At 36.0% G+C, this 23,713-nt stretch overlaps 1 protein-coding gene across 2 annotated transcripts in view; it reads right to left on the bottom strand.

The window, feature by feature from the left end:
* LOC138699426 (DNA ligase 1) overlaps window positions 1-23,713 on the bottom strand; it is a 91,379-nt gene that overhangs the window by 24,609 nt on the left and 43,057 nt on the right. For both annotated transcript variants that reach the window (XM_069825297.1, XM_069825290.1), the window contains exons 2-3: window positions 16,235-16,402; window positions 2,745-2,981 (exon numbers count right to left, since the gene is read on the bottom strand). In XM_069825297.1, the coding sequence (XP_069681398.1) occupies window positions 2,745-2,981; window positions 16,235-16,402 (405 nt within the window). The remainder of the gene's footprint in view (window positions 1-2,744; window positions 2,982-16,234; window positions 16,403-23,713) is intronic.

Raw genomic sequence — 23,713 nt, 5'->3', positions numbered from 1 at the left:
TATTGGAGTGCAAGAGGTCAAATGACTTTATTGTCAAACGCCTGGCATTAGAAAACAACAACAACAACAATTTAAAAACTGGCCTGAAAAAAATTATAAGGCCGGGTCAAAGTTTCAGGAAATAGACATAGTAAACTGACAAATTGAACTGAAACCCTGACCAAGTTATGATGTGAGTGCTACCTGTCTTTAGGAAGAGCAAGTGAGCAAGGGTGGAAGGGAGAGAGTTAGCACTATGAATTCAGCATTGCCAGATTTAGTAGCAATAATGACTTGGGAGTGGAGATACGTAAGATTATTTATTATTATTGTTATTATTATTATTATTATTATTATTATTATTATTATTACAAATACACAGAAATATAACAATGCATCTATCCAAGTCATTCAGTATGATCATTTGTCCACTTTCCTGTTTTTACCTGGCATGGATAACTAGATATGGTTACTATCAGGTACTTTCATTTCTCTTCCAATTTTTTTTATGAATGATTTCAATTTTTCTGTTGCTGTTGCAGCTCATTTAGTTGCTTGACATAATGATAAGTGAAATGAACCACTGTCTTTCTCAGCATCAAAGAACGCAATCACCCAATATTTCTTCCTTCACTATGTACAAAGTTATTTTTACCAGACTCCAATCGTGTGAAATAAACAGCTGACAATAGTGTAGCTATGTACTCAGGAATCTTTATGCATGCACGGACACAACACAACTTACAATCAGATAGAATGAAATCGACAACATTGCGATTGCAGTTGTTTGTACTTGTAGATCCACTCACAGTTTGTCAAACCTGCTAATAGAAGCATTAAGAGGTTCACTAGTTGCCTCAATGCTAGCATAATGGAACCTTCATAACCAACAGTTATGGCAGAAATGAAGAATCCGTAATTGTGATAATACTGCAGAGTGGTTTCTTCTATTGATGCCTATACACATCCTCTCAGATTGGTATCTGAAGGACATGGAGCAAGGGAAAGAGAAGAAAGGAAGAGAGAGATTCCAGAAGTTGGCGTGTTTTGTGGGGTTTCACTTGAAGTTGTGAAGTTATATTTACTAGGACATACGAAAAGAGCTAAATACTTAATTAAGTGTAATAAACTTCTGCTTGGAATAATACAGTTTTTCTCACAGATCACACTTCTGTCTAAAAATTCTTGGAAAATATGGGTCTGCTTGTGAGAAACCTGGATTGTAGATTCTGCAAGGCAGAAACTGCAATAGCTCATCATATTATCTGGTCTGGCAGGCCCTTGCTTGCAAAAAAAAATTCATCTCTGGGAAATTTATATCAGTACCAGAGGATCTTGACTAGTGGTGCGCATGATTAAGTAGTCTCCAGAGCAGTTGTTTCCACACTTCAATTAGAGACCTCTGATTACCTTCGACTGATGCTGCAATAACTTTCCTTTGAACAAGACAGCAGGTTGTGTATGTGCTTTGGCACACAGGTACATTTTCCGCTGAGCATTCCTTTAACCGGATCACATAATGGCTCAAATCCGAGTATTTTTTTAATAAGTGTGTAATGTTTTTGTTTATTCTCTCATTTCTTTGGCTCTCTCTCTCTCTCTATTTTTGCTTGAAATGCTACTTTGGTCGAGATTTTTTTCTATGTTTGAAATTCATAGCATTTGTGGAAGAGCATGTTAATTTTATGTTAATGATCAAACGAATGTCATTAAATTCAATTACTGCGAAATATACAGCAAAAGTAAAGTTGTAGCTAATGTAAACAATTATAGTTCTCCTAGAAACATTTGTTTATTCACAAATAGTTACTGCCAATTAGTCTAATCTGTAACATAAAATATATTACCTAGAATTTCAAAATGAAACCGAAGAAATGTGTGGTATGAATGTTAAGGTTTAATGTTTAAAAATAATTTATTCAGGCTCTTCTTCTGAAAAACTCTTTTACATATTATTCATGAATATGTTCTATTAGAACATGGTATAATATTAATAAATATACTGTAACATAATAATAATAATAATAATAATAATAATGAGTAACAATAATAATAATAATAATAATAATAATAATAATACACAAAATTTAAAATACCGATAATGGAAATTGTAAACATTTTTAATAATAACCTCCCCCCCCTTGACAAAATTCTGCTACTTTAAACTGAATGAAAGAATTTAATTTCCATGTGTCAGATACCCGCTTCAGTGTCATTTTATTCCACTCACAACTATCGCAAGTCCCGCCGGTCGGTTGGCCAGTCATCCTTGAGAACTCCGTCCTTCAATTGTTGTTTCCTTCCGAATCTCTGCATCTCTCCATATACCCTCTCTATCATCTATGGCAGTACTGAAGATCACTGGAGAGGAGCTTTATTTGTAATCTCCAATTCTTCTGCCAGTTGTATTCGTTCCAATGAGCAGCACTAATCTTGACCAATTCCTATTAGCAGACTGTATTTCTTAGTTAAGGATACAGGGGTAATGACCTGCACTGTATTAATACACTCAGGTAAGCACAATAAGTCATGGGCTGCAGTGCATCTGCAGGTTAATACAGAAAGCCTGTAGTGAAGGGAGAGGAAGTATTTATGCGTTTTTTAATGCTCCCCTACAACTATCATTTTACATAAGTGTAATTCTTCTTTGCCAATTCCATAAAATAAGATAACAGAGGTACCGGTAACCATTGTGAAAATCCAAAATCTACAATAATTAGAAAAATGAAGGTATTAAGTAATCTACAATGAAGCAAATGAATTACCATGGGGTCTTTCGCAGTCTTCCCACTCAGTCTCAGAATCTCAGGATTTGCCATCACAGCAAATATGATAGGCTGTTTCTTGGGAAGATTCTTCCTGTCATTAGGCACTGCCAATGCAGCTGTGCTGTTGTATGGGATCCTCATTCCTCCGTAAAGTGGGATGGGGTCCTCAGGCCGCCGAGGAGTTGAGATTTTTATCCAGGACAATACATTGATGTAACATGGTTCCTTGTAACCCTGTGAACAAATGTAATCACACTAATCACTGGCTCATAAAGCATTCCTTCAAAATAGCAACGTAAGATGATATACTGTACATGTTTCATTATCAGAACTTTCCAGTAATGATACCAGTACCAAAAAGAATCAATACAAAGTCACAGTCAACAACTTTTACCTGAATCATAAGAAATAGAAAATATAGTGCTAGAACTTATTACAAAATTTAAATGAAACTAAAGTCTCCTATTGATGTTATCAATAATGATGATGATAGTACCTGTAGTAGTAATAATAATAATAATAATAATAATAATAATAATAATAATATCAAACATTTCGCTGGAACTATCATAATGCAGAAACAGAAGCTATACAATATGGATTACGAGAGTTAAATAAAAAGCAATGGTAACAGTGCCATAATTTTGAAATGGCTTTATTGTCAAAGAAAACACAATTTACATTTATTCACTGTACTCTTCTACCACACTTGTGGAAGATGTCATACACCATTAGCATGTCCATCTCTTCTGATGTTCCCAAGTGACTGCCCTATGGCATGAATAATGGCGTCTCTTATGTTGTAATGCTTCCCTCTAAGTGACTCATTTTGGGAAAGAGATCATAATCGCACAGACTCATAAAGTGAGAGTAGCTGAGATTCCAGTACTTCCCATCACCGCACCAGCAGCACAGAAGATCTGTCATGGCATCAGCAATGTGACTCCTCATACTGTCATGAAGGATGACAAGGGTTGTTTCCAGAAGTTGCTATCCCTTTCTCCTTAAATAGGCAGCATCTATAGTCCGGGCCAGCTTACTTCATACCATAAGAGTGAAACCTAACCATTCTTCCCCCATTACTACATATGCTAGTGGATTGTGGTGATTTTCTAGTTTGCAGGTTGAATTTTCCCTTGCCAACTTCGTTTCGAATTTTGATATTGACAAATACTACACATGATAGTGATTTTATAACTAGTATGTTGGCAGCTGAAACAAATATCGACAACATTTGTCGGTACTGGAGTTCCATGAAATTGAAATTGTGCTAGATTTCTGAGCCTATTACTGGAAACTAGTGAAATTGGAACATACTAGTAATTAATTAATATCAGTACTAATATTAATACATAATAGTTATGTGTTGCGTTGTGGTTATAATTCAAGACTATTGTCAGGTAAGTATTCAGAGTTAAGCTTAGTACTAATAATTTCATGTAGCCAAACAAAATACATTTTTAGGTTAAGTCTCGTGAGTCATTTGTTTAGTCAAACCGATGAATTTCGTATTGCCAGACAGAATACTTGACATGTTGATACCTTTGTCGTATAGTTTGCCTACGAAAATATGTTACAAATTATTGAATTATTTAGAATAACCTTCCAACATAAAGTACAGTAAGTAAATGAGTCATTTAGTACGAAGGATCGTGTGATATCTGGTAACAGTTGGCAACACTGACAAGACAACAATATTTGCTGTTTAGGAATTGTTCTTATATGACCCTCACTATACTGTCCGCCTTGGTGGTACCACATGGTGCAGTATTACCCCATAGATATCATACACCACAATGAAGATCACCTTGTGCAGAATGCACTGTTCTTGGAGCCGGAATGCTTCCATTCATTTAATTGCTGCTTCAAGCTTGCTTCATATGAGTGAACCCACATTTCGTCTGTGGAAGTCATTACCTTCCATCTGGTAGTGGTTCAGCAATTTCTGTGCAATTACACAGCGCTGCCATTGTTGTACCTCAGTGATTGGGTATTCAACACACTGCAATTTTGCGTACGGTAATCCATGAATGTCATGCAAAATGTGGAGCACGATTTTGTCTATCTCTGTGGCTAATTCAGGCGTAGTTCATCAGCGATCAACATTCAGCAAGGAAGCAAGAGGAGTCATACTGAACAGCATTTCTTCCTTCACGAAACAATTTCACCAATCATGTCACTGTACAATATGACGATGCTGCATCACCACATTCTTCACGCAGTCCTTGATAATAGTCTTGTGCACTATGATATCGTGAAACTTCGATTTTAATTCATAAGCATTGTACCAGGTTCATAAACATGTCATTAGGGCATATACGAGGCCTGTCTAAAAAGTATCCGACCTTAATGTTTCCCGCGTAAAGTTGTGATTCTAAGGCGGCGCCACTGTGCATGGTGGAAGGAGGAACTGTAATGCGCATGCTTGAATTTTTTCACCGCATTCGCTTGTGCCAGTCACTGGCTGGTGGTCGCCAAGTAAGGTGCTGTTCTAGGTGTTTGTCGGATTTAGTTTTCTCGCAAGATGACTGAACGAATTGAGCAAAGATACTGCATCAAATTTTGTCAAAAGCTTGGTGATTCTCAAAGTCAAACAATTCGTAAGATTCAGCAGGTGTTTGGGGAAGATGCGATGGGTGTAACACAAATTAAGGAGTGGTTCAACCGATTCAAAGATGGCCGCACATCAGCGGAGAGTGAGCAGCGTTGTGGCAGGCCCCAAACTGCTCGGAGTGCAGCTGTTGTTGAGAGGGTGCGAAATTTGGTGATGGCAGATCGTCGTTTGACCGTGCGGGAGATTGCCGAAGAGGTTGGAGTGAGTAAAGATTCTGCACATGCAATTTTGTGTGATGATATGAACATGAACCGAGTGGCTGCGAAATTCTTGCCCAAGTTCTTGTCCCCGGAACAAAAGGACCTCCGTCGTGACGTTGCACAGGACCTTCTGGACACCGCCAACACTGATCCTGGGTTTCTGAACACCGTGATAACTGGAGATGAGTCATGGGTGTACGGGTACGACCCAGGAACAAAAAGACAGTCGTCGCAATGGAAGCATCCCGAGTCTCCAAGGCCGAAGAAAGCGCGGCAGGTGCGAAGCAAAATCAAGGTGATGCTGACTGTTTTCTTTGATGTCCGTGGAATTGTGCATCACGAATACGCACCGGAAGGACAAATGGTGACAAAGGAGTACTATCACGATGTTCTCCGGCGACTCCGTGATGCAGTTCGGCGCAAAAGACCAGACATGTGGACGGCGAACAACTGGCACTTGCATCACGATAACGCCCCCGCACATTCATCCCAATTGATACACACTTTCTTGGCCAAACATGGAATTACAACCGTTCACCAACCTCCCTACTCTCCAGACCTGGCTCCTTGCGACTTCTGGTTGTTTCCAAAATTAAAGACACCACTGAAAGGATCCCATTTTGAGAGTAGAGAAGAGATAATGCGGAATGCGACGACGGAGCTGAACACCATTCCAAAAGAAGACTTCCAGAGGTGTTTCCGGCAGTGGAAGGATCGGTGGGCTAAGTGTGTGCAAGCACAAGGGGCCTACTTTGAAGGGGATTAGGGTCCCAACCCCGTCAGGTATTTGAAATATTTTTTCTGGCTAAAGGTCGGATACTTTTTAGACAGACCTCGTACACTATCCTCCCGTCCTTTAAGGCATTGTTGTATTTGACTGAACATTACACAACTGATACCACTCACTGCACTAGCTCGTCACACTTTCCATTCTCAGCTCCACAACACCCTAATGCTACGAGGGTAATTTCATAAGTCATGGCAATTATGTTATATCTTCCAAATAACCGAAAATGTAGTTAGTGCAGTATATACATTTGAAAACCTGTTGTACACTGTACTGAATGCCACTGCCAGACTGCATCTTTGTGCATTGGTGGCTAGTTGACAGCACACACAAAACTAAGTATGCTAGAGGCTGTGCTCCAAGATGGATGTAAGTAAAGTTGAACAGCGGACATACGTCAAAATTGCAGTTCTTCGTGTTCGAACATCCTCTATACTCATCTGATCTCAGTCCATGTGACTTTGATCTCATTTCACAATTGAAGAAGCTGCTATGTGGAAAGCAGTTTACTAACAGGGAGGACATCTTAACAGCATTTCGACAAGAAATGATGGACACAGACGAATCACACACAGCCTATGGTATTCAATGCCTGCATCATCATTAGCAAAGATCAACTAAGTCATATGCATGGCAGTTATGGGCATGTGTCTCATGGGTTTATTCATCTCTAAAGTGATGTTGTGCAGGTAAAGCGTGTTAAGTCACTCTAATGGGACTTAACACTTTTACACGGACAATGAGATAAGTCCTGTAGAAAGGACTTAACCCTCTTTACCTGACTGTTATACAGGGTCCGGTATTTGGTACTGATGAGTTTCAACATGCTGTTGTAAAGGGACTATAAGGTTTAAAAATTAAAAAAAAAAAAAAAACACACAGTATGTAGCTTGAATAATGCAATTTATTGGAATGTCTTAATTTTTTTTTTTTAAATTACATATTTCAAGTGATCCCCTTGGTATCTTATGATGTGTTGTAATCTTACACGAAAATTGTTCATGACACTTTGCAATAAATCTGGGGTTTTGTTGATTTCTTGCACTTCAGCTTGTATCCTGTTCTTCAGATCCTGAATAGAGTGTGGTCTGGTTTAAAACACTCTTGCTTTGAGGTGTCCCCACAAAAAAAAGTCAGGAGCTGTTAGATCTGGGGATCGAGCCGCCCAATTGATATCCCCAAACCGAAAAATTATGCATCCTGGGAAGAAATTTCTCAACAATCGCAGTGTGTCTCTGGCAGTATGGGCCATAGCCCCATCTTGTTGAAACCCCATCTCATCCCTGTTTAGTGTCGATACCATTCACCATTCACTGTAACAGCTCCCTCATTTCCATCTTCGAAAAAATAGGGACCAATTATAACTACAGCAGAAACAGCACGCCATATGGTCACCTTTTCACAATGTAATGGTCGTTCATGCAGTGCCATAGGATTTGTGTGACTCCAGTATCGGAAATTTTGCATGTTGACGAAGCCATTTAAGTGAAAATGTGCCTCGTCTGACATAAACAAATTATTCAACACATTATCATTTTCTTGAAAGATGACATCAAATTCAATTGCAAAATAAGTCGAGAGGCCCAATCTTGTGGTTTCAACTGCTGAGCAACTTGAATCTTGTAAGGATGAAATTTTAGATTCTTGTGCAATATCTGACGAACTGTCCTGTCAGATATGCGCAAGGCCACAGCATGTCACACTGCAGATCTTGACAGACTTCATTGCACAGCCAATCTCACTCTTTGGATATCTTCTGGAGTACAAACATAATGCCCACCACCATGAAAAGAAGGTTGTAAATTGCCTCTGGCATTAAACATGTTAAACCAACTCATTATTGTGTTCCTCGAAGGAATCCTACCGTGTCTCTGAACACTGAACTCACGGCGAAATCGACGTTGTGTTTGAACAACAGACTTACTTTCAATATATACTGATACCACAAAAATGCGTACGTTAACTGGCCAAGCATCCATGATTAACAAAATTGCATGTTTGGAAGTTAATGTTGTCTTGACAACATTTCATTTTCGTTACTCTCATTTCATTTTACAGCTCTACCAAACTAATTAGAACCAACTGCCGGACACTATATTTCTCTACAGGTAAATGCGATAAAATACACCCATTAACCATCCTCATGACTGGGCTCAATTGGTTCGCAAGTGTGGTAAGAAGAAAGTACTGTTGGTTACAGAAAGTCATTAATCAAGAAAAGACACTCAAAAGAAATATTTGGCTTCTTACGTAATGGTGAAGAATGGGTAGAATGGAGAAAAATTCTCTTCAGCACTGGGACTCGAACTCGGGTTTTCAGCTCTACGTGCTGATGTTTTATCTATTAAGCCACACTGGATTCCAGTTCCAATGCCAGATTGAATACTTCTCAGTTTAAGTTCTACCTCTCTTGTTGCCTTTTGGTGGCCTACCCTCATGTACTGTGTTACAGAATATGTGACGGTGGCACAATGTCCAACATTATGTACAGAGGTGCACTCATGACGAGTGACTAAGTGGCCAGGGTCTGACGGAACAAAGCGCCGTCTTGAATCACGGAAGTGATTACTTATGCTTATCATATTACAATGATGTACCGAAGTACATAATGATATTTCTGAGCAGAAATTCTGCATTATCTTATGGTGAAGAAGGGGTAGAATGGAGAAAATTCAGAAATAGAATCTAGGGTGGCTTAGTGGATAAAGCGTCAGCACATAGAGCTGAAAAACCGGGTTTGGGTCCCGGTGCCAGAGAGAATTTTTCTCCATCATACCCATTCTTCACCATATGGTAATGCAGAATTTCTGCACGGAAATACCATATGCACTTCGGTAATATTGTAATATTCTTACATAACACTTGCTGATTTATACAATGAGTACAAAAATAAATATCCAGAGAACTATGTGAACCGCAAGATATATGAGAAGATGTACCATGACTTTAAATATGACAATTAAATCACCCAGTAAAGACACTTGTCAAACTTGTGATAGATTGACCATGCCTATAAAAGTTTCGAAAGACAATGCAATATTACAGAAAGAGTACGAAGAGCATTTAGAAATGTGTAAAGACCGAGAGCAGTCTACAGAGGACTGAGCAGGAAAAACAATTTGCTTCGACATGCAACAGTGCCTCCCAACCCCGGTGGTAAGCAGCTCCTTGGTATTCTATAGACGACAATAAAATTGAGGGGTGTTTAGCAAAAACGTCAATTGTCCAAAATCACATTTTTGTGGGAATCTTGAAAATACTTCACAGCATCAACAATAATTGGCATTTGGCGTTGGTAATTTGTATGATCACACTTCTTTGTTATTGGATTTTGTGCAGTATGTTGTTTACACATAACTCATAATATATGGATAATGGGAGCAAAAAATCCTTTGCACAAATTACATTTTTACTTCTGTTACTCTGGTGTGATGGTGCTGCCAACACTATGTAGATCAATGAAACCTGGACACTGACATTCTTACAAGAAATATTGTGGACTATTGACATTTTAACAGAAACATAATTTCTTAAAAGCCATTCGACACTGTACTATCGACGTTTTTAAAGAACTGAATACATGTGACTATGCATGTCCCACAGGAGCATCAGATGGCCGCTCTAACTAAAACTACCATAGTATGGACAACTGACGTTTTTGTTAAACACCCTTCAATTGTGAACTTACAATCTAACAGTCCATGAGTGTTATGGGTCAAGGGACCTGTTTTACGTGGCACGAGTCAATGGTGGCTAGAGGAGCCAATGAAGTAACTTCCTACCTCTACAAGTATCTAATGAGTCCCAGTACACATGTGAAGCACGAGACAATGTACTCAGATACTTGTGGAGGACAAAATAAAAATACCCACGTTGCTGCTACGTGTTTGGTGGTCATTAAGGAATCGTCACATATCGACGTAATTGACCATAAGTTTTTGGTCCCAGACCATACATGTATGGAGTGTAATGGTGACCACAGTATCATCGAGAAAAAAAACTATATGATACACCCATTCACCACCCTCATGACAGGGCTCAATTGGTTCGCCAGTGTGGTAAGAAGAAACAACTCTTGGTTACGGAAATGGAAACTGAAGACTTTATGGGATTCTTGGCTCTGTTAAAGAAGGAAATGCAAATGAGGAAGGTTGATGAAGCAGGGGAGAAAGTCAATTGGAAAGAAATAAAGTCGACTTCACTATGAGAAAGCAAACAGTGGAACACACTATTTCAAAACTTCACTTCATAATGATTCCATTTTCCACTCTGTGAATCTTCAAAGGACAGGTAGAGAATATAGCAATTTCAATCCACCTCAGGAATACTCTGGTCTCAATCCTGTTTCAAAGGAGAAGAAAACAGATCTCGTTGAATTTTGGCTCTTCATTTCCAGAATTTTCTGGAGTTTTTATGAAAATTTGGTGACGAGTGCCGATGTGCAGGACATTCTCCCCGCTATTGACAATGTACACTATGATAATGAGTAATTTTCTCAATAATGTACTTGTTTCAGTTAGTTTTCATAATAATAATAATAATAATAATAATAATAATAATAATAATAATAATAATAATACAGAGGACTCTTTTCTATTGAATTTATATTTTTTCTCTTTCACTTACACTAACAAGATTGTGTATTAAAATAAAATTTGCTGTCAGTAATTTAATTAAAATGCTACAAATTTATTTTTCAATCAGTTTTCATTTTCATTATGTAGAGACAGCTCTCCTTTTTTTTTTTTTTTTTTTTAAGTGATTCTGTTTCATTTCCTATGCCTATCAGAAATATGTATTAATACAAAATGTACTATGAATAATGAAACACATGAACATTTATTTATAACATTCAACTAAGAGGTAAGTCCAAAACACGATCGTGCAAATTGAGGTAAGTCCACATATCAACAAATGTTTTCAAAAATATTAATTCTATTAAGTTCTAATAAGGTTAATCGAATCTCAATATCCACATATTGTTTCCTGAATAAGTAATGAACAGTAACATACAAAACTTTTTAATTTTATGTCAAACACTTAATTACAGAGTTCTTTAGAAACTTTAAATGCAATTTTCTCAATAACAAGAAATCTGGACTTAACTCTCTTTGCCCATGCACCCGCGAATTTCCCTTACCCATTGCCTCCTGTACCCGAACCAAATTTGGTACTAGCATTGCGAAGCACATTCCAGTGACTTTTAATAGCATTTAGTGAATTGTTATTCCCACAGCTTTATTGGCTGTTACAATATAGTTGCCAGGACTTATGAAATGACCCATTTACGTGGCTTCCCTCAACCCATTAAGAGCAAATGCTGGGTAACTTTCGGTGCTTGACCCTGGACTCATTTCGCTGACATTATCACCTTCATATCATTCAGACGCTATATAACCATAGCAGTTGATAAAGCATCGTAAAATAACTAATTAAAAAATTTTACGTGGCTGACATAGCAGCAGTGTTGCCATTACTTTTAACCAACCCTCGTAAAAATGTAGCAGTTAGAATAAGTACCTTGTAAATAATTGTATAATTTGTAGATCTTGCAAGTGGATGGTTCCAGACCACAGAGTACAAATCCCAGGAAACTCTTCTAAAATGATTCTCCATTCCTGCTTCAGTTAGATGCCATATAAAAACTACCTTCAAATTTATACAGATGGATCACGAAAATCTGACGATGGGACATCAGGAGCAGCATATTATATTATCAAAATATAAGGAAAGTTACTTCATACCATGTTCATCTTCCTCCAATCTTGATATTGAACTGTTGGTTATTGAAGCTGCTCTTTAATGGGTTTCCCTAAATGTTGATCAATCTTATTTGCATTTTTACTAACTCCATGGGGTTTTATTTAATATATTAAATACACACTAACTTTATATGCACATAGGACTACTTCTATACAAAAGCTACTGAATAAACTCAAGAATATCCAAAAGAAAATAGCATTCCACTACTGCTCCATTAATCATCATCACATCATCATCATCATCATCATCATCATCATCATCATCATCATCATCATCATCACCAGCAGCAACAGCATGTAATGCTATATAGTTCGCCTCCCATAGTGCAGAGCAATACTAAAGTGGCTTTGATGTGTCACTACTAAATGAGGACACTTGTGTGAATGATGCAGAGTCATCACTGGAGGAGAGGAGAAACTTTTGACATAGGCAAAAATTTACAGGCCACAATAAAGAAATGTAACGACCTGAAAATGTAAAAAATTGTCAAAATGTACTGGTAATCATTTTTAAGGAGACATCACATTGTAATCTTTCTGATCCTCCAAGATCTAGAACACTTTCTTTTATAGTGCACATCCATAAATCCTAAGGAAACAAAATAAAATCATCAATACGTCACACAAGATTCAGCTTTGCACACATATTGACCATTCTCGTAGCAGACATCCACAAACACTGATCAAGGTATCCCTCACCCTAATGAAGGCTACACAATGGTCTATAGTTGACCCTATGTTATCATTAGTAAACGGATTTTTAGAAGTTAAAAAACGAGAGATTTAGGACTTTATAAAATCAAATTTATGAATTTTAGGAGTTTATATAAAATTAACAATTAATAATTTTAATTTTAGCAAATATTTCATTTTAGGTGGAATGTATGTACAAAGAACTGGTGCTGAAAATGAGTGCTACTGAACTGAAGACTCAAATTATGTCAGTGAAAGAGGCTGATTGCTGATTGGGATGCACTGACGTGAACACTAATTTGTATGCTCTCGTCTAACCTGAACAACCCAGCAATATAAACCAGTTCCTAATGGCTTTGCACAGTATGCGATATTTGAGCCACATAACGCAAACTATGCTCATTCTTTACTAACACAACTGCTCTAGTAGCATCCTTAGGACTTAAAAGCATCTTAACTCTTAAATGCTTAAAACTGAGTAGAATATTACAGAATTCCAGCATACACAGGAAACAAAATTATAATCTCGGAATATTGCTTTGGTTTCTTCCTGCAAGGGCTTTAATTGCTTACCAATAAATAGAGAATGAAGGCAGAAAGTAGCAAAGAGAGTGCCATAAATTACCCAATACGCAATATAAACCATCCAGTATGCAATATTTTCCTCCCAAGACATGAATTAACACTTGCCTATCACAAACATAGCCACAGAAGCACATAAAAACTTTTAAAACTTAGATTATAATTTGACTTAAATTTTTTCAAGTGTTATGTTTTTTAACAGACTTTCAGGCAGTTTATTACTCCATTTGCAGATGTAACAAGTTACATAAATTACACAAAATTGGCATAAAGGATAATATGTTTCGTTAGCTTTCAGAATTTATAACATGATTTTGTGCTGCAAAGTTTAACAATAATACTTGTCAAAATAAACAGTGACACAGAGGTTTACCACAGGGATCAGTTCTTAGTACAACTTTATTCATTATGTACATATCAGTGACTCCCTAAAATTCTAACATTCTGGAAAAGGTTGGAATGAAAACTGCATTGTTTGCTGATGATTTAGTCAAGTGGACCTCTAAACTAAGAAAACTAAATGCCCAGTTACAAATTACTCCCCAAAATTCAATATCACAATTAAAAATTTCGTGTGTAGAAAATTTAACGAACACTGATAAAACATGGTATGAAATTTTCTCACTTGGCAAGGGAGAGGTAACGATAACTTTACAATACGGCAATAAAAACCTGTCTAGGATAATGCAGCGAAATATCTTGGAGTTATTTTTTATGATTAACTATCATGGAAGAACCACATAGATAATATTACAGAAAAGGGAATAAGACTTTCACTTCTAAAAATACTGGCAGAAAAAAATTGGAGATACATAAGAAAAACTCTCAATACAACAAACAAAATATATATCAAAAATTAATTATCCAATATTGAGGAGAAGTACTGATAACATCACCCAAAAACTATCTCGATAAACTCAACTGATTTCAAAATCAGGCCCTCAGATTAATTACTGGAACAATAAAAACAACTCCAATAGTTGCTATGCAGGTTCTTATGGATACTTGTAATATAACTGAGGAAATGAAAGATCAAACATTAATACAGTATGAGAAATTAATTAGTTTGCCACATACAGGAAATAATTAGTACAATATCCAAACTGTGGGTAGATTAAAAATTTTTATAAAGTTAATACAGGAAATTAAGAAGACTTAAATATTCCACGAAGGAAAGAAAATGTATTAATGAAAGACAACCCATTAAATACCATTCATATAGAATAGACTTTGGTCCTCATGGACGATGTTAAAAAACTGAAACAAATAAACTTGTTTTGAAGACACTGACTATAGAAACAACTGAGACAAGATATTCACATAAGGAATGGTTACAAATATTTATACAGATGAATTTCTTATATCACATTCCAGAGGAGCAGAAGCTTGAGAAACATGTCGTCTCTTTTCATTTTACCATTCTGAAGAAGAATATACAACAAATTTTGAAGGAGAAGCTACTATCATTGCAAATGCTCTTACATAGATAAATAAATTCAAAATAATAATGTCATATTATCAGATTCAAGGACAGCTATACAAGCTATAATTTCACAACAATCTACATTCTACAAGAGGGGCTAAAATTCAAGATTGTGAGAAAATGATCTATTACCTAACTAAACTACAGAAAAAAATTAGTTTACAGCAAATTCATTCCAATTGCTATATAAAGGGAAATGAAACAGGAGACTTTTTGGTTAAAAAGGACAATGAAATTTTACAACCATCTGATAACAGACTTTCACTTTATTCTGTAAAACAACTAATCAAAAGTAAATTCAGATCTGTCCAAAAACAACAAAATTCGGATAGAGCAAAAGATAAAACCTGGGAAATTTTATTGACTAATAACCCAGAGATAATCCCCGAAAGCCCACATAAATCTGCTGTTATGATGTTCAGGTTGATAACAGATCATGATTGTTAGGCAAGCCACCTGCACAGGATAGCAACTTTCCATACATTGGCATGTGTAGCAGCAAGAAGATAACTTACTTGCTTACAAATGGCCTTTACAGAACCCGAAGGTTCGTTGAAACCCTCACATAAGTCCACCATTGGGCCCTATCCTGAGCAAGATCAATCTAGTCCCTGCCATCATATCCCACCTCCCTTAAATCCATTTTAATATTATCCTCCCATCTATGTTTCAGCCTTCCCAAAGATCTTTTTCCCTCAGGTCTCCCAACTAATGCCGTACTCTATACGCATTTCTAGCTTCACCTATATGTGCTGCATACCTTGCCCATCTCATGCGTCTGAATTTAATGTTCCTAGTTATGTTAGGTGCAGTTCTGCACTCTGTGACTTTTTCCATTCTCCTGCAACTTCATCCCTCTTAGCCCCAAATTTTTCTAAGCACCTTATTCTCGAACACCCTTAACCTTTGTTCCTCTCTCAAAGTGAGAGTCCAAGTTTCACAACCATACAGAAGAACTGGTAGTGTAACTGTTTTATAAATTCAGAGCAGACTGGATAACAAAAGCTTCTCTGCCAAATAATAGCAAGCATTTCATATATTTCTTCTGGGTTTAATTTCCTCTCGTCATGCCAAAGAATCAGTCCCATTCCGAGGTTTAGGTTGAGGTTTTGTAAGAAGCTCTTTTTTTTTACAGTGATGGGTTGTTAGCCCTTCGTCGAGACCCCCCCCTCCCCCGGATGACCACCTCTTATCAACTGTCTGTGACTGCTTATTCAATAGAGTCGCAGTTACCCTCCATATCTGGAGGCCATCTCCTCTATCTGCAACATGATGACATCATACAAAAATACTAGAATGCAACAAATTTACATTTACACGTCCACTGAAAGGTCAATGAATGGCAAGTGATGAGTCAACAGCTTACCTGAATGAAGTCTTGAATGCACATGTGGGGCTGTGGTGGATTACGAAAGTACCGAGCTCCATTCTTTGCTCTCTCCATTGGTTTGTTAGATTTGCATGTGATCAAAGGTGTTGCCTGGTTCAAAGTTGTCCTCCCCACCGTATCAACTGCATTGAACCGCTCTCTCATCTGCAAGGTAAGATATAACTATATAGTAATTACAAATAAATAGAAGAAGTCAATGACTGATTTGAATATTTGGCAATTTTGCTAATGAGAAAAATATAAGCCTCAGACTTTTCTTTACCTTTGTGGTTTGAACATGAAGAAAGGGAATGAGATTACGAGTACAAACAAGGACATAAGGTTTCTCCTTTTTATAAGGAACTCAATTACATAATTATTTGATGAATTACATCACAGACAGCATTTATGTTTGCTTTATTTGTTACTGTAACGTATATTTCGCAGTCAAACTAAACAGAGGCAACCCACATAAGGAATGGAAAGAGGTGGCTTCTCCATGGAGATAAAAGTACTCACAAGTTCACAAATTTAAATCTAACGAAATTTAAAGCAAAGATGTGACATAACACATAATTTTCTACCTACATCTGTAATTGTAAGTGGAGAAAGTCATTTTACATAAATTTATATCCACAAATTAGTGTAGATGTGGTAATACCTACAATTGTGCTATTATTTAATTAAATTATCATAATAATCAATTCCCCACGCATATAATAAAAGTAGTTTCATTTCAGCAAAGAAAGAATGTTATCTATCAAACATAAATTTGAAATAACTGTCATGTTCGGAGTCCGGATGTTTGGAAAATTGCCTTTTATTACTGGGTTGACTTGTAAGTTATATAGATTTAAACATATTTCGAGATATTTACGAGTGACTGATTGGACCAATTTCTGCCCTTTTTATCTTTTAAAATAAATTAAAAGTTTATTTTTCTTCATTCTTCATTACATTCTTTTAACACTTATATAATAACTGATGAACTATAAAATTAAATAAATAATAACTTCATTGTGTTAATACAAGGTGGAGTAAAATGTATGGTACATTTACATAATACAACGCTGCATAACAGTACACAGCATGGCGACTTTGGAATTGTTTATCTGAGGAGGTCTGCCATTTTATTTGCGATGAATCAATGGTCCATACAAATACGCAATCACATTGTGGAAGCTTTTATTCATTTAAATAGTGTAATCGCAGTTCAGCATTTCTTTCACCAAGAACAGTATCATCGTGTTTGACAGACGGACAATTATGCAATTGGTCCAGTCTTGAAGGGAACATGGAAAAGTGAAAAACAAGAAATCGTCACGTAGGCCTGAGAATGTCAATCGTGTTTGAGCAGAAATGCAGCGAAGTCCACAGCACTCAGCCCATTGACATTTGCTGACAATGCAAATCAGCCAGCGATCGCTTCATCGGATATTGAAAACAGATTTGAAATTCCATCCTTACAAGCTGCAAGTTGTTCATGAGTTACGTCCAATTGACCAGCAGATGAGAATAGCATTCCATGTGCAACTTCAAGAAATGATTGCTGAGAACAATATTTTGCTTGATTTGTTGTGTTGAATGAAGCACATTTCCATTTAACCAGATTTGTCAACATGCAAAACTTATGGTACTGGTCACAAACACCAAACCTCAGTCGCTTCATGAAACTCCACTGCACAGTCCTAAAGTTACAGTGTGGTGTGGTGTAGCCAGATTTGGAATTATTGGCCCACACTTTTTCGAGGATCCCCAGGGCAGAACCACTACTATTAACTCAGAACGATATTTTCAAATGTTCAACACCTTCCTGGTACCTGAATTAAGAAGGATAGGACATCTTGACACATGGTTCCAGCAAGATGGGGCTATTGCCCACACAGTCAATATCAGCATGAACAGACTGTGACAGCTGTTTCTGAGCCGACTCATTTTTTGCTATGGTGACATCCACAAGGAGAAGGTCTATTCCACTCGCAAGGAGACAATTGCAGATTACTGGATTAAATTGCAGCCATTCTACGCGACATGCTGGCACATGTGATGGATAGTTTCCTGAGTCGACTACACACTTGTAAAGTGAATGAGGGAGGACATTTACCGGATGTAATTAAAAAAAATATGCATCTGTTGCCATTAAAGTAATGGCAAAATGTGTACATTGTTTGCAAATAAAATGTATTTCTAGATAGCCAAACATTCTTCTATAATTCATCGTTCTTTTTGTACCATACATTTTGCTCCACTTTGTATTTAGATTATAATGTTATTTTAGCTGATTGACTAGTCTCGATGTTATATCCATCAGGATTAAGAGGATGATAAAATAACATCATAAAACACGATGAAGTTGCTATTTATTTAATTTAAATTACTTAATAGTCATCAGTGTGTATTTATTTATTTATTTTAAGTTATTTCACAACCAATATTTTTATTACCTTCAATTTACCCTTTTTATGTGTGGATATACTATTAGACTACTTCAGAGTTGTAAAACTTTCAAAGAACTTATTTATTATACAAAGAGTTACCAGTATGCTTTAAATCTCCTCCTGCCCACTCAAATACCATTAATGAAAAAGTACTGGCTTACAGGAAATAAAACAAATCTGCCAAATAATGAAAGGTAATACTACAGTTGTGGTAGACAGAAGTCCTTTTACACTAGCTTGATTCAAGCATCTCCAGTTACATCAGTTGATCAAAACTAAATATTCAAAGTCCCAGATATAAGACACTGAGTATGGACAGAGATCATGTGAATCGCACTATAAAATAAAAAAAAAAAAAAATTGGTTTATTTAACGACGTTTGCAACTGCTAAGGTTATATCAGCATCGCCAGTGTGCTGGAATTTTGTCCCGCAGGAGTTCTTTTACATGCCTGTAAATCTATCTGACATGAGCCTGTCACATTCAAGCACACTTAAATGCCATCAACCTGGGAAGGGATCGAACTCGCAACCTCAAACACAGAAGGCCAGTGCTATACCGACTGCACTACCCAGGCTGATACTAAAAATTACCTCCAAGACTTGGATCATTAGTTTTTTCCTTGCATTCTACGTTTTCAAAAAGTGTACAAGTTCACACGCTGAATATGCAATAATTGCAATACTCAATACAATGTAATAAACCACACCCATTCTCAGCTGAGTCACTGCGTGTATTTACTGGCAGCTAATTTCAGGGGACGGGGATTCACCAACCATGCAGCCATCCGGCTTTCATGTGATCTCTCTCTCTTTCCCTCATACCCTCTCTCTTGGTATGCATTACATAAAAACAGCTGATGCCCGAAGTATAACATAAACACCAGTCAGGAGTGATGAATTGCTGAGAATAGTCGAATTGGCATCTCTAATAAATTAAACAGAAGTTTAATTCAATATGAACCCAGCTGAATCATGAACTTAAATCCAATGATGTATGTATCCGTCAAGTTCTGTATTTTTAACCCTTCTGAACTGCCATACCCATAAAATGAAGAGAATATTCTTTTCTTTTTTATTCGCTCAAAACCAGGATATTTATGTGTCGCAAGAATTATTTTCAGGACATCAGAGCACAGATTTCGATTCCAATATGATCCCAGAAAATCTTAGATGTATAGCACCCTGGTCTGTGAGGATAAGGGCCCATTTTCTTGTAACTCTCTTTACTTTTTGTTACGAACATTTCTTCTTGGTTAGATAACATAAGACAATTTCTTATATGTTTGAGCATAGCTGCTATTTTAAATAAACATATTAACTCATCTCTCTTCAGCACATTTATTGCATTGCTTATTGCACCCACATTTGTTTAATAAATTCTAATTGTTAATTTGCCATTGACCAACATGTGAGTGTGGTGCTCACTTTGATTTTTAAAATTTGATATTGCCTCAGTCAATTAATATTAGATTCTGGGCTGCTACCTACCTTCGAATCATAGTGTTAGGATTACATGTGTAGGCTATCATCGATGTGCATTTCACTTCTTGTCCGACAGAGAATTATTTACATGATTGTGTCACAGGAGTGAGCTTTCTGCTCATCGTTAATCAACAATGTAGCTATTCTTTTCAGGTCTTCAAAATAAAGATTATAATTGCAACACCAAGCCACTAGCATTTACTAACAATGCACATGTTATTAAATTTAAAATTTCAGATAATGATTATTATTACGTCACCAGAATTTTTACCACACTGTAAGCAATATTTTTTTGCGTTGAAACACAGTTTATAAGTATTATTAAACTGAACAACATGGAAGATCCAAGAGTTTTGAAATGACTGTCTGAAGATTTGGACACAGGAGTTATACCATGTTTTAGTGATTCAGAGGAATCTGATATTGAAAGTCCTATTCATCATCTGCCTGAAAATAATGAACATACTTCACTGAAGTTTCAGCAGGAGAATTGGATTTAGAGTATAACGACAGTGTATGTATTCATACAGTAAGGAAACTTCACCACTTTTTCTGCCAGAAAGACATGTGCAAGCATACAGCTAGTGATTTAAGCGGCAAATAACTAACACTACTGGAAAACTCAGCAGTTTATCTATTATGGTGATGATCCAGGAGTAAAAGATTTATTATAAGAATGAGGGTTTTGAATGAACTCTATTGTTCAGAATTTAAATTGCAGCAACAACAAAGGACGAAACCCAGAATGGCATTTCTTCACTTTCTCCAAAGAAGCAAACAAAAAAAATCCATACATATTTTAGTGTAGCCCTACTGGCTTACGCTTGGCATGTTCTTAACATGTAAGTTCCGGGTTTTTATCTTTTTATTTCGTTTAATTAATTGTAAGTTACATTCTGCTGTAATGATTTCAGATGTGAAAATGGGTTATAAATATTCGGCTAGAGAACTTGCTAAAATAAAATACAAAATATTTGAGTACAAATTGCTATTCGTGCACAGAACACTTCCAGAACAGCTAGTTTATGAATTTCAATAACAACTTATTAATTAAAACTGTTATAATCGAGCAAGATTGCTCAGACTGTAGTGTTTGAGACTCAGATTCAGGAAGTCCTGAGTTCGAATCCGTAGCTGATCAAACTGACTAGGATTTTTTTCATGGTTTTCCTCAGTCACTAAGCCAGATATCAGATTGGAAATTTACATACCATGATTTATCCTGCCTTAACCATCAACATCACAAGCCTACATGTTGAAATAAAATCCAAATCAGTTAGGTACATGAATACTAGCAAACTATAACACACAACAATAAAAACAGAATCTCAACAATATTCAACAGTATACTGATATACCAAAGATTCTATACATGGGATGACATACTAGCCATACCCGTATGCTTCGTTGCACTTGTTATAAATAAATATCTTCTTCTTCTTCTTCTTCTTCTTCTTCTTCTTCTTCTTCAGGCTCTACAACTCTACAACTCTCAGATGAAAGTTTTGGCCTTCTCAACAAGTTTCTTCCATTCCTTACGGCTTCCAACTATCTTTGTCCAGTTTTCCACCTTCATCAATTTCAAATCATTCAGGACATCAACCTCCCATCTATTTTTTGGTCTACCCTGCTTTCTGTTAACTATTGGTTTCCATTTGTATATTTGTTTGATCAGTCTATTATTCTTCATTCTATTTATATGAACAAACCATCCTAATCTTAGCGATTTTATATGATTTATTATGTTTCTATTCTTTATCAGCTCATTCAGTTCACTGTTGTATTTAATTCTCCATATACCATCATTCATTTTAGTTGGACCAAAAATTTTTCTTAATATTGCTCTTTAAAAAGTTAGTAGTCTGTGTTTTATGTTGTTTTTAAGGACCCATGTTTCGCTGGCATAAGTTACTACAGGTCTTATTGTAGTACAGTATAGCTTTAGATATCAATTTACTTCTAAATAACTGCAGGTTGGCATGGTATGCTTTGTTTCCCATAATATCTCTTCCTCAATGGTGTTGCTGTTATTACCAGTTGATCCAAGATATGTGAAACTTGGTACTTGTTGGATCATTGTATTATTTATTTTAAGATCTCCTAAAGTTTCGCTTTTTGTGCTACATTTTAAGAATTTTGTTTTCTTCTCATTAATTATCAATCCAAATTTCATTGCCTGTTCTTTTAAATTGTTAAATGTTTCAATCAAAGTCGATTTTGTTCTTGCACTTATTATTATGTCATCAGCATAAACTATACATTGCCTTAATTTTATAAATAAATAAATATCATTAACTTCAATCTCTTATTTTTTCAAATAAAGCTTTGTTATTGTTAGTGAATAATTAATTTATTACTATCAGTTATAAATCGTTTGCTCCTGAATTACTTTCAAAGTTGTATTTAGAACTATGAATGTAACTGTTATTACCAGGCAATAGTTTCTGGAGTTGTTTGATTAATTCTATTTTTAAGCTTGGTATTATGTTAGACCTAACAGCGTCTGAAATAGAATATATTGTAAGAACTGAAGGTTCAGCTGAAAAAAGGCTTTGTCACCAAACAATACCATTTGAAATAAGATGTTGTACTGCCCTATATTATTTAAAATGTGTATTGATAACGGATGTACTGCTATAAGTACCTACCTAAGTTTTTAATTGGTTGTGGGGGCTCTTGAATCTCAGGAAGAAAAACTTTTCCAGCAGCGCAATATATTCAAGACTAATTTACAAATATGTTAAACGAATTATTCTTACAACGAAAACGGATGCTCCCTAGACCAAATAGTCATATTTTAATTATGTAATTACTTCATAGTTTCATCTGGTATTGTATTACGTTATGACTGAGATACCTATGTTGTTAATTGTTTTTATTGTAACATCCAACCAAGAGTATATAAGATCTCGTGCTCAGGAGGGTGAAGTTCGGGGTTTGAGATAGCCTACCTACAAGCCACAAGTCATGCTGAAGATGTTGGTTTGTTAATTATTCAATATGGAGTATTGTGCACTACATAGAACTGTTATCTATTAAGTATACATTACAGTAGCTCACCCAAATACGTAATTAAGCAATAAAAATAAGTACTGTTATGTTACTGAATAATTAATACTTAATATGTGCCGCATGTATATTTGTAAAATTATTCCATCTCTGACTTTCATATTTTCATAAAAAATGCAACGCAAATCAGACATCAAATTTCAGTATGGTACCTTCAAATAGCATAAAATTTACATATCGCTAATTATTAGTTTCGACAGTATACAAAGTTTTCTGTGTGTAAGGTTCTGTTTAGTCCCATCTTATATTCATTTGTGCACAGTCCTCGATTCACTCATGAGCTTCTGTAATGACACAAAGCCTATGTCCATCTAAAGGAACTACACTTTCCAATGATGAAAGAATTATTCAGATCTATTAAATAGTTTTCTGAGATTGCCTCACACAAACACTCTCTCTTTATAATAATATTTAGTATATTATAAACATATATCATCCATATAAAAGGGTTAAATAAATATTAATCCGATTGTTGTCCAAGGCCA

The sequence above is a fragment of the Periplaneta americana genome, chromosome 1 (assembly GCF_040183065.1).
Source record: "Periplaneta americana isolate PAMFEO1 chromosome 1, P.americana_PAMFEO1_priV1, whole genome shotgun sequence".
Lineage (NCBI taxonomy): Eukaryota > Metazoa > Arthropoda > Insecta > Blattodea > Blattidae > Periplaneta > Periplaneta americana.
Note: the sequence above shows the minus strand (reverse complement) of the source record. Positions and strands in the feature narration are given on the sequence as shown.